Here is a 12151-nt window from a genome sequence, read left to right on the forward strand (position 1 = left end):
AATGAAAGGAAAAGCCATATTTTGTCGTTTGTGATTGAGAATAAGGTCAAGGAAAGCGATTTTCTCAATGGCAATGACAATTAAATTATTGCAAACATCAATTAATTAATTTACTTAGATTTTTTAACGTCAATAAAAAGTGTAGAAAGTGACATTCCCAAATTTCACGCGTAATTCGGACCAATCATTTCCTAGCATAAGTACAAATGGACTTCTAGGAGCATCTAATATTAGTAATATGTTAAAGTATGCAATTAGATAACATTTAATATATTTCATCAAGAGTGTAGCATCTTCTATACTTCATTTGTTCCATAATAACTAGTAGAGTAAATGAACTGAACCCGCTCACGAGTCGATGAGCTGGATTGACCAAAGCTCGAGTCTTCTGAGGGCTAGCCCATCTTTAATTGTTTATGAGCTCACGAGTCGTCTCACGCATGAGCTCGAGCTCGAAAAATATGGCGAACTCGACTCATTTGCACCCCCTAATAACAATATTTTTATTCATACTATCTGTTACTTTAGATTTCCAATACTGCCATTAGATGCATTTTTCTTTTTTATTTTAACATTATTAACTGAACTCTACTCCCTCCGTTCCTAAATATGTGTCGTTTTTCACCTTGGCACGAGTCTTAAGAATCTCAATAAATATGTCTTGATTTTAGCAAAATAGATATAGGTAGACCAAAGTACCCTTGTTTACTACTTAATGCAGAAAGAGTGTTTGCGAGTAAATAAGGGAATAATTGAAAAATATGTAATTAATGCAGCATTGGAATTGTAAAGCGACAGATAATATGAAACAAAAAAAATTATTGAAAGAGACAGATATTGTGGAACAGATGGAGTAAGTATTAACTTTATTTTATCACATCATAAATAATTAAGGTTATTTTAATCTTTTTGATGTATTTATTTTCCTAAAATCAAGACACGTTTATTGACATTCTTAATACTTGTGCAAAACTAAAAGACGACAGTTAATTAGAAACGGAGGGAAGTATCATTTTCTTGTTAACTTAAGGCAACATTATATCTTGAAAAATAAATAGAATTACATTATTGAAGGGCAAATGGGTAATTTTGTGGGGGTGACAAGGTGTGAATGTGCCGTACGGTCATTTGTATATACAAAAGATGAGACATGTAAAGGGTTTCATTGTGTAGCTGAAGTACACCTCTTCTGTTTGTTATGCTGGTTTATTCACTTTTGTTTCGACTAAGCTTACAAGCTGTTAAAAATTGCTTATAAGTGTTTGGTAATTAATATGATTTACAGGAAATTTGTTAAGATTTTACAATGAATACAAATAGTTTATAAATTCATTGTCCTAACACTTTGAAAAATTAGTAAATAAAACTTAAATAACTGATTACCAACTCTTAAAACAACTTATTAAATATTAGAGTTTATCTGCTGAATTTAATCAAACGGGCTCTAAATTAGATGGAGTGCTACATATTATCAAAGGAAGATGTCAATGAAGTATTGTAATTGCACCACGTGGAGATTTGAGACTAAATCAATTGTCTTCAATCATACAAACGTATGCATTGGTGATAAATGATAATTAATTTACTCTTAGGAATTTGACTATAAAAATATATGATACATACACTTTCCAGCATGACTTACACTAATGGGATTAAGGCGGCTTAAGTGCACAAGAAATTAAACCTCCAAATGCTTCATTATCAAAAAAGATGACTTCATGAATAGGATTAATAATTAAGGCCGATTATGACTACTCCTGAGGTATGATGCTTTACGAAAAAAAACCCTTCATGTTTGGATAATTACAATTATCCTTCTCAACTATGTATTGTCTTACGAAAAAATTCCTAATTTTGTATGTAAATTTGACACGAAAACAATATATATATAGTTGATGGGGTAATTGTAATTATTCGACCATAAAGAATTTCATCGTAATTTGAGCATATGTACTCTGACCTTGTAATTAAAAGATGCGTCTTTATATTTATTAGGGTATAAATATGATTGGTTTGGATATTAAATTGGTCCTAAAATTGCACAAATTCCATTTCTTCCTAATATTATCTCTTAAGTTGCAAGAACTTCAAACCTTGGCTTGCTCATAAAATTGAATTGTTAAGTGGGCCACCATAATTTTGAATTGGGCCTTTACTAACTTATAATGTGGGCCACCAAATATCTTGGACTGGACTTATAATTATTTGTCTTTGGCCCAACAAATGTTCAGTCTTTGTAGAAAAAAATAGGGACAAAGATCGACCGATCGGATCGAAATTCCGAGTTTTTCAGAAGTGAAAAAAATCATTCCAATAAAGAAAATCGGAAAAATAAAAAACTGGAATTTTGGAAATTGGAATGGAAAAAAAAACATTCAAAAATTGGAAATTTTCGGATCGAGAATAGTGGAATTCGAGAACTTCCAGTTTTTTATTAACCTAAAATCCAAAATGCATAATAATATTGATATTAGAAGGGTAATTTCAGGAAACTAATATTGAATAGGAAATCGGAATCTCATATGTATTCCAAATCTGATAAAAAAAAATCGATTTTTTTTTTAAGAAAATCGGAATTCGGAATGACAAATATTGTTCCGGAAGACTTATTTTCAAGTGAATTGGAGTTGTATATTTGAAATCCACAATACCAAATTTATCGAACTTATTAATTTTTTTTTTTTTTTTTATCACTCTTATTTTTAATTATTTTTGAAAATATTAAATCGCAGAAAATTTAAAATAAAATAGATAAATAGTGCGTGCCACTAATACTTTTTTCACAAATCATTACATCAAATTCAAATTAGTCGGTTGAGTAAATTCTAATTTCTTTCAATAATTGACCAAAGCCGTAAGCAGCGCCATCCCAAAAATCCTACCTTTATTCCAATCGGAATCACGAATTTCTTCACCAGATTTTCCAGGTTTGTTTTTTATTCTTTGATGTTGTATATCTAATCTCGTACTTCGATTCGAATCAATAATCGTAATTTTTTTTGTATATATATATAGTGCAGTAATTTGATGATTTAGAAGCTCGATCTAGGGTTAATTTATTCATCTTGATTCTCCTCTAAATTCAATCACATAGGTTACGATGAGCGGAGTATTTGAAGGTTACGAGAAGCAATACTGCGAGCTCTCTGCGAATTTAGCGAAGAAGTCATCGTCGGCGAATCTACTTGATGGGGGTTTGTTTTTTCATGCCCTAATTCCAATTTTATCGATCCTTTATTTTATTTTTTAATTTGTATGTTATGGTGGTGATTTAATGCGTGCTCAATTGTTAATTATGTGTACAAAATGAGGGGTTTATTATGCTAATTGTTCGAACGTCGATCTTTTCGGAATTTGTTGTGTTGATTTTTGTGGCTTATAAATTCTAGAGGAACTTTTTGCTTATTATAACTGCAGCTGGATATTAATTGTGCGATTACATGTATTGTTTTAGCACTTGACTTTGATTTTTTGAGGGTATCGATTCAAATCCTTATCCTTTCGAGGGATATAGCCAACTCTCTCTCTCTCTCTCTCTCTCTCTCTCTCTCTCTCTCTCTCTCTCTCTCTCTCTCTCTCTCTCTCTCTCTCTCTCTCTCTCTCTCTCTCTCTCTCTCTCTCTTGTTGGATATATTGCGGAAGTATGCGAACAAGATTAACTAGGAAATAATCGAGGAGTACGTATCTCCTACTTCATATTTTACTCTTATTAATATATGTTAAATTACAAGTAAAAACTCATGACCTATTTATACTAGTCTAGGCATATGTAGTACATGCATCATATTAAATATATTCATCATGAATCCTAGATATACATGTATCTAACAGTTCATGTATTTGCCTATTCATTATCCTATCATACATTGTACATGCATGTGGATATTCTAGAAAGTGCATTAATATTTCAACATCTCTCTCTCTCTCTCTCTCGGAGAGATGATTGCTTATTTGATTCGTTGTTAATCTTTGCCATTTTGGGCATTTTTCATGGTATATTCATTTTCGTTACTGGTGAAATTGACTGCACGAGAATTGAGACATCAAAATATATTTTTTCTTCGCAGAGCAAAAGAAGCAGAAGCTTTCGGATATAAAAAATGGGTTGGATCAGGCGGAAGCTTTGGTTTGTACAAGCCCTTCCCTCCAAAACTATAGTTTCTATATATATCTTTCCACTCTGATTGGCCGGTTATTTTGCAGATACGGAAGATGGATATTGAAGCCCGTGGTTTGCAGCCAAATGTTAGGGCAGTTCTTCTTGCCAAGCTGAGAGAATACAAATCTGACCTCAACAATTTGAAGAGTGAAATAAAGCGAGTTGAAACGACCAATTTGAACCAGGCTGCCCGAGATGATTTGCTTGAGTCTGGAATGGCTGATTCACTCGCTGTACGTTTTTCTTTTCTTCTTTTCTTTTCTTTTAATACACTGGCAGCAGTACGTATATCTCTTTTAGGATTTTATCTACGGGTGGAAATTGGATTCATCGGGTCAGAATTTGCACTTTCGGAAAAAAATCCATTTTTTCCCATAAGTGAAAACCCGATTCCAATTCCGTTCCAAAAAAATCGGAAATCAGAATTTCGGACATTGGACTGAAAAAACATGTCCCAAAATTGGAAATTTTCGGATTCGAATCGGCATGATTTGGAAAGTTCCAATTTTTAGCAACCTACAATGTAAAATACCTAATAATTTTTATAATATACGTGTAATTTTCCGGGAAAAAAAAATCAGAATTGTTTTGGAAATTAAATTGGATCTGTCATCACAATGTCATATATTTTCCAATTTTCCAATTTTCCAGTCCAAAAAAAGTCGAAAAAAATCAGAAATCTGAATTTTGAAATTGGGAATACAAAATATTGTTCCAAAATTTCAGATCGGAATCGGAAATTCCGTTCCAATTCCCACCCCTAATATTTGATAATCTGCGATTTGCTGAAAAATTACGGTGATTGCCACAGGTATCAGCTAATCAAAAGGACAGACTTAAAATGTCAACCGAAAGATTGAACACCTCGAGTAACAGAATCAGGGATAGCAGAAAGGTCATGCTTGAGACAGAAGAGCTTGGCGTCTCACTTCTCCAAGATTTACACCAACAACGACAGTCTCTCTTACACTCTAATAACACGGTAGTAATAAAACATTATATTCAATTCTTCTCTAAAACAAAATTTAAAATATAATATTATGTATATAAATATAGCTTTGCTTGAACATTCGTTTGTCGTGCTTTAGATGCATGGAGTGGACGAGAACATAGGGAAGAGCAGGAAGATTATAACTAACATATCGAGAAGGATGGATCGAAACAAGTGGGTAATCGGTGCTATAATCACAGTGCTGATTATTGCTATTTTCGTGGTCTTGTATTTTAAATTCATCAAGTGAGTTAAGACCAAGTGTGTGTGTTTGTGTGAGATTCTTGGGTTTTTTTTTTTTTCTGATCTTGTTTATTCAAAGTGTTGTGAGAGTCGAAACTTGCTCGTTTCGTTTGTTATTCTTTTCGAATATTTGTAAATTTGAACATCTTGTGATTCTATTTTTAAATGAGAGCTCCATTAAAAGAAATAGTTTTTTTCTTAAATATATAAAACAATGAGCAAGCTTTTGTAGCTTAATAGTAGTAAAGAAAATTATGATATTCAATAATTTAAATGGGGTGATATACAAATCAATTTTTACGGCACAGTGAATATGAACATAAATCTTCTCATTATTAAAGCATGACTGTTAACTTATATTTTGGTTTCTCGTATTTGTTTTTATTAGACATAGATATGCTAAGCTTTTTTATTTTACAGAAAGTTTATTTGAACTTTTATATTACCTGTTTTTCAGCATTATCAAATAGGTATTACGAATTTGATCCATTTAAATGATTTTTTAATTTATATAATAAATTAAGATAACTATTACTTCGCATTCTGGGGATGTAGCTCAAATGGTAGAGCGCTCGCTTTGCATGCGAGAGGCACGGGGTTCGATCCCCCGCATCTCCATCTTTTCTACTTTACATGAATTAACATTTTTTAATAGAAACAATTGAAATGTGTAAAAATTAAAATCAATTTTTTTTTTTTTTTCCTTTTTTTAGATAATTAAAATTTTGAATTTGAGCTATTGAATTGCCAAAACTTGTTTCAACATTTTTTAATAGAAAGAATTGAAAGGTGTAAAAATTAAAATCAATTTTTATTCCTTTTTATAGATACTTAAATTTTGAATTTGAGGTATTGAATTGACAAAACTTGTTTCAAAATTGAAAAAAGGTTGGTATCAATTTGATCAGGAAGGAATTTGTCCATTCAACTTTATAACAATCCATCATACTCACTTTATTCACTATATAACCTTTATCTAAATAAAGGGTGGTGATAATATCACACAAGAGTTTGGTGATAATTAAAAATTCAAAACTTGTTATATCTTGTTTTATTTATTTCCAATTTTTTTATAAGTCTCCATCAAAAATATTTTAGGAGAATATCACACCATTAATCACCAAGAACATGAGTTTATCATCTTTGGATGATAATTCGGCTGAAAGTGAGGTAAAAATTTAGTTATACTCAATATCGAATATGAAATTTATAGTTTTTTAGGTAGGTGTTTCGGGTAGAAAATTACAGAGGATAAATGCAGTCACGTAGAAAATTAATGATAAAATAAACGCAAATTAATTTTATATTAAAATGTCTATAGCAACTAAATTGCTTTCAAAAAAATAAAAATTAAAAAGATGTCTTAAAGTTAGGATCTTTCTCAAAGGAAAAAAAGGAAAATGAAAGATATGTTGTGTTAGTGGTTGGTGTTCTAACAACTGCCATAAATGAAATATATATAAAAGATCCCTTTTATTAAAATAAAAACAAAACAAAAAAATAATAATAAAAAAAAATAAAAAAAATAAGAAAAGTAGCCAAAAAAATAAAATAGCTTCTGACGAAGCTGTCGTCCCCATTAATACCGCCAATATATGTGGACCATTTAAATTCTGTCTTGGAATGCGTCCACTTGATAATTGTGAGAATATTCCGATTATGTTTGCTAATCAAGATTAGGTTTGACACCACCAAATTAATCACCTTTATATCAAATGTTTGAAACTTAATTTCCCGATTAAGGTCTCGTTTGATCGACAAGATTAGTCGTTATTCAACTAAATAATTAGATCTTGTTCAATGTTTTGGTATTTCCAATAATTTTATGGGTTGACCTATAAATATTATGCCTACAAATATTATGTTATCATTGACAACCTTACACTATTGAGTTTTACACACAATCTAATGTTTTTTGTGTGAAAAGTAGAAAGTTGTAGCATCTAGAAAAATCCTTCAAATAAAATTAATTGCTCCTACTTATGCATGATGTATGCATTTAGACCTCGTTTGGTTGTCAAAATAAGATCAGCCAACATAAAATTAAATAATCTAATAAGACTCAACTGCATTATTATTGAATATTGGAAGATCCAATAAAAAATATGCCTAAAATCTAAGATAAAACATGATAACATATTATTTACGGATTAACCCGACAAGTTATTGGAAATACCAAACATCAAATAAAATCACATTATTTAGTTAATTATGACTAATCTCGCCAACCAAAGAAACGAGGTCTCAAGATCTCAGATCTTATATGGGATTGATTGACATTTCCAAGCCTCACTTTTATGTATCTATCTATATGTACTGTGCAAATTTGCTGGATGAACACTGTCAATTACCCCACCTTATCACCAAATAAATACCAAAAAAAAAAAAAAATTAAATAAATCTGTCACTACCTCAAAAACTATTACATCCAATAATGTTTGTTTCAGCAGCCATCTTTGATTCAAACCCGAGTAGATTGCAAACTCACTGCCAGAAGTGTTTGCTTACTTTTCTTCTTCCTTCCTCAAATGAACAAACACTAAACTATAAATGTTGGATTAGCAACAAAAAACAAAAATTTAGCAACAAAAAAAATATTAGCAACAAAAAAAATGAAGTTTGGGAGAGAATTAGCTGCAGAAATGGTGCAAGAATGGCAAGAAGCATACATGGACTACAAGCATCTCAAGAAGCTTCTAAAAGACATCTTCACATTCCGTCACCATAACAACAACAACAACAACCATGCACCGTCGTTTTCGACGCGTAAAAGTTTCCGCAAGAGGAAGATAATGCACCGGGTCTTCAGCGGGCTAACGGGCCGGCCCGGAAGCTCGCCGAGGAAGAGCAGCAACGATCATGAGGTCATCTTAGTCGGGCCGGTGCAGAAGGAGGGCTCTGTGATTTATTACCAGACGATGTTCTTGAGATCGTTCGAAGAAGGTTCCGAATTCGAGCTCGTGTTTTTCAAGAAACTCGACGAGGAGTTCAATAAGGTTTTGAGGTTTTACGAGACGAAAGTTGAGCAAGTTAGAGAAGAAGCTAAGGAGTTGAACAAACAAATGGACACACTTGTTGCTTTGAGGATTAAAGTGGTTGATGATGATAATAATTTTGTGGAGGATCAATTTGATCAAGAAATAGGTGTTAGTAATATTAATAATTCATCTCCTTTTTCTTCATTCAATTCCAAGAATCAAGGTAATTCGTTTTCTTGATTTTTTAAAATTTTAGTTTAATTTTTTTGTGTATATATATTTATTTAGTGTTTTTGTTTTTTATTTTTGATGTGAAGGAAGAGTAAGTATGGATGTAATTGAAGAAGTTGAGATGAGCAATGAACATATGAAACCTCAGATGAACAAGAATGGGACTAAAAGTTTTCGTGAATTCTTGAACGAAACGAATGAAGGTAAATTTTCTTGATTTTTTCTCATAAATGGTAGGACAAAATGCACTGCGCCCCCTATAGATTTTCCGTTTTCGCACTTTCCCTATAAAAGAATTGAAAAAAATGGATAAACCCCCCCTTCGAAATGTTGATTTGGTTGCACTTTTGCTCCGAAAGCTAATTTTTGGTGGGCATTCTGCAAAAGTTTGAACATTTTAAAGGGGCAGTGTGCAGAAAAATAATATTTTAAAGGAGCAACGCGCAATATAACTACATTTGAAGGGGCAACGTGCAACTAGAAAACTTTAATTCCGATGAATAACCCATCAGAATTCTGCCATCGGGTGTAATGTGCAACAAGAATAATATTTCAAAGGGGGACGGACATTCACTTTTTTTAAATTTGAGGGGGTAAAGTGCGAAAATTAGAAATTTATGGAGGGGCGTCGTGCAATTTTGAAGTACATATGAACTTGATCCCACTAATTCATTTGATTTTTTTTTTTTTTTTTTTTTTTGTGGGTTCTGTTTTTTATATATGAAGGTGGATTTAGTTTGGATGTAATTCAAGAAGTTGAAATAAGCAATGAGGAGGGTAAAAGTACTTTTAAGCAATCTCCGAAAAAAGATTTGGATCATGTAAAGATCAATGTCGAACCAGATACTCCCGTTTCGACTTTAAGAACCGTGATTATGAGTTCTTCAAAACCGAGTCTGTCGTTTAGTAAAGACGAGCTTCGAAAAGCAGAGGAAAAACTTAAACGGGCCTTCGTGGAATTTCACCACAAACTTCGACTTCTCAAAAGCTACTGGTAAAATTTAGAAAACCGTATATAAATGTTTCCCCTGCAATTTTTCGATAAAGAGTAATATGTATAATGTGTACAGTTTAATGAATACGCTTGCTTTCACAAAGATTATGAAGAAATACGACAAGGTATAAAATACTTCACCAAGACATCGTTTTTTCGGTTAATATTTATTTAATTTTTGGTGTAAAATGCTTCACTTAATTAATTACTTGCAGACCACTTCAAGAAATGCTTCGACATCTTACTTAGCGATGGTTGATCAATCTTTTCTTGGCAACTCCGACGAGGTTTTGTCCGTTAAACATATCAATATTAGATGAAAAAAATATCGTTTTTTTTTCACATAATAATTAAGTTTCGACTCTTCGATCGGTTTTCTCAGGTTAATAGTCTCATAAAGAGATTAGAAGCCTCATTCATTAAGCACTTCACAAACGGAAATCGAAGAAAAGGAATGAAATTCTTGAGACCGATCGATAAAAAGGAGAAGCACTTAACCTCGTTTTCTACCGGTAATTATCTTTTAAAAACAAGAAATCAGACACACAAAAAAAAAAAGATATAAATTAAATTCAACTATTTAAAAAAAATGCAGGTTTATTCGCCGGTTGCTCTATAGCACTAATCGGGGGTATAAGCGTCTCGTTACACGCACGAGAGCTTTTAGATCACGAAGGAAGAGGCCAATATATGGACAATATATTCCCACTATATAGTTTTTTCGCATACATTTTCTTACACATGGTTATGTACGGCGCAAACACGTATTTTTGGAGGCGATTTCGTGTGAATTACCCTTTTATATTCGGATTCAAACAAGGGACGGAATTGGGATTTCGAGAAATCCTTCTTCTTGCTTCCGGAATATCTGTTCTTACATTCTCTGCTGTACTGTCTACCCTCGACATGGATATGGACCCCGAAACGCAAAGTTTTCGGACAATAGCGGAGCTGGTCCCACTCATTCTAGTTGCCGTAAGTATATATATACATACATATATATATATATATATATATATATATATATATATATATATATATATATACAAATAATTATGTAATTTTCTTACAAATATTTCTCTTAATATTTATTGATAAATACTTACTTTCATTTTTCTAGGTTGTGCTTGTTATTACATTCTGCCCTTTGAATATTATATACCGTTCGAGCCGTTTCTTTCTCATTCGATCTGCATGGCGTTGTATTTGTGCTCCTCTGTACAAGGTATGCATGCATGTGTGTGTGTGTGTGTGTGTGTGTGTGTGTGTGTGTGTGTGTTTATATATATTTCAACTATGGGTGTATTTTTTCGATCGTAGGTTGCATTTGTCGATTTCTTTTTGGCGGATCAATTAACGAGCCAAATCCAAGCGATAAGAAGTTTGCAGTTTTACATATGTTACTACGGATGGGGAGATTTCAAAAGAAGATCGAATAAGTGCCTTGAAAATGAAACCTACCAACATTTTTATATAATCGTCGCCATTATTCCGTTTTGGTTGCGTTTTCTTCAGGTAATTAGTAAAAAAAGATTTTGAAATTTTCGATCTTCGAATTTTAATTTCATCTTATGTAGTTAAAAACAATTGAATCATTTGTTTTTAGTGCATTCGAAGACTAGTCGAGGAGAGAAATGCGATGCAAGGGCTAAACGGGCTGAAATATTTCTCGACGGTGATTGCACTTGTGATGAGGACGATGTTCGAACTTAGGAGACAAACGTTTTGGAGAGTCATGGCTGCTTCGACTTCCGGAATTACGACGATTTACAATACGTATTGGGATATTGTTATGGATTGGGGTCTTTTCCAAAAGAAATCCAAGAACAAATTTTTGAGAAATAAGCTTCTAATACCATACAAGTCTGTGTATTTTGTTGCCATAGTGAGTATTTTTCGAACCATTTTAAAAAAGAAAAAGGCGGGAATTCGGAATTCTTGATTTTACGGTGAATGTTTCTAACTTGGAAAATTGCAGGTGGTGAACATATTATTAAGGCTTGTTTGGATGCAGTTGGTTCTTGATTTCAACGAATTGCCGTTTCTGCACAGGAGAGCTATGGTTACTGTTGTGGCCTGTTTGGAGATTCTTCGACGTGGGATTTGGAATTTTTTCAGGTATATTAATTTGGTTAATATAAAAAAAAATAAAAAAAATCGGTGAAATGGCTATCGGATTTGCTTGTTTATTACGGTAGTGACAGCAGTTTTAACGTCTGGTTAGGTTGGAGAACGAGCACTTCAACAACGTTGGAAACTATCGAGCGTTCAATCCTGTAGCGTTGCCGTTTTACTACGAAGACGAAAAGACGATGTGACAGAGTGTGTGTGTGTGTGTGTATATATATATATATATAGAGAGAGAGAGAGATTTTCGATAGAAATCTCTTTGCAAGAGATCGATATATATTATTCTTCCTTCTTTTGCATTGTTTGGATTTCTTGTTATTTGTTACAGGCCAATGGTTTGTAAAATTGGCAGACTTTGGCTCTGATTTTATTTTACTTATAAAAAAGAATAAAAAAAAAATTCATTCTATTATTCACAATTAGAT

The 12151-nt window shown here is 32.4% G+C and overlaps 2 protein-coding genes and 1 non-coding gene across 3 annotated transcripts; all 3 read left to right on the forward strand.

Moving 5' to 3' along the window:
* Positions 1 to 2771: 2771 nt before the first annotated feature.
* Positions 2772 to 5580, forward strand: VTI13 (vesicle transport V-snare 13). Its single transcript, XM_012985161.2, has 6 exons — positions 2772 to 2927; positions 3095 to 3194; positions 4068 to 4126; positions 4204 to 4392; positions 4971 to 5141; positions 5248 to 5580. The coding sequence occupies exons 2-6, from the start codon at positions 3101 to 3103 to the stop codon at positions 5398 to 5400; spliced, it is 666 nt and encodes a 221-aa protein (XP_012840615.1). The 5' UTR covers positions 2772 to 2927; positions 3095 to 3100; the 3' UTR covers positions 5401 to 5580.
* A 358-nt stretch (positions 5581 to 5938) lies between these two features.
* Positions 5939 to 6011, forward strand: TRNAA-UGC (transfer RNA alanine (anticodon UGC)). The gene has a single exon. It is a non-coding gene; the product is annotated as a tRNA-Ala (tRNA).
* A 1679-nt stretch (positions 6012 to 7690) lies between these two features.
* LOC105960946 (phosphate transporter PHO1 homolog 8) lies at positions 7691 to 12142 on the forward strand. The gene is made up of 12 exons (XM_012985163.2): positions 7691 to 8594; positions 8689 to 8805; positions 9329 to 9596; positions 9673 to 9721; positions 9812 to 9883; positions 9979 to 10108; positions 10192 to 10571; positions 10717 to 10821; positions 10917 to 11111; positions 11203 to 11481; positions 11575 to 11714; positions 11821 to 12142. Exons 1-12 carry the CDS (start codon positions 8006 to 8008, stop codon positions 11912 to 11914), a joined length of 2418 nt encoding a protein of 805 aa, XP_012840617.2. The 5' UTR covers positions 7691 to 8005; the 3' UTR covers positions 11915 to 12142.
* Positions 12143 to 12151: the final 9 nt, after the last annotated feature.

This window comes from Erythranthe guttata, chromosome 11, assembly GCF_056151865.1.
Source record: "Erythranthe guttata isolate IM_541 chromosome 11, IM_541, whole genome shotgun sequence".
Taxonomy (NCBI): Eukaryota; Viridiplantae; Streptophyta; class Magnoliopsida; order Lamiales; family Phrymaceae; genus Erythranthe; species Erythranthe guttata.

What these genes read in the sequence shown, in the direction of transcription:
- VTI13 (XM_012985161.2), top strand. Translation starts at nt 3,101, where the DNA reads ATGAGCGGAGTATTTGAAGGTTACGAGAAGCAATACTGCGAGCTCTCT. An exon ending in GGCGAATCTACTTGATGGGG is followed by an intron (nt 3,195 to 4,067) that starts GTTTGTTTTTTC and finishes TTTTCTTCGCAG; the next exon opens with AGCAAAAGAAGCAGAAGCTT. An exon ending in TGGATCAGGCGGAAGCTTTG is followed by an intron (nt 4,127 to 4,203) that starts GTTTGTACAAGC and finishes GTTATTTTGCAG; the next exon opens with ATACGGAAGATGGATATTGA.
- LOC105960946 (XM_012985163.2), top strand. Translation starts at nt 8,006, where the DNA reads ATGAAGTTTGGGAGAGAATTAGCTGCAGAAATGGTGCAAGAATGGCAA. An exon ending in TTATGAAGAAATACGACAAG is followed by an intron (nt 9,722 to 9,811) that starts GTATAAAATACT and finishes AATTACTTGCAG; the next exon opens with ACCACTTCAAGAAATGCTTC. An exon ending in TCCCACTCATTCTAGTTGCC is followed by an intron (nt 10,572 to 10,716) that starts GTAAGTATATAT and finishes TCATTTTTCTAG; the next exon opens with GTTGTGCTTGTTATTACATT.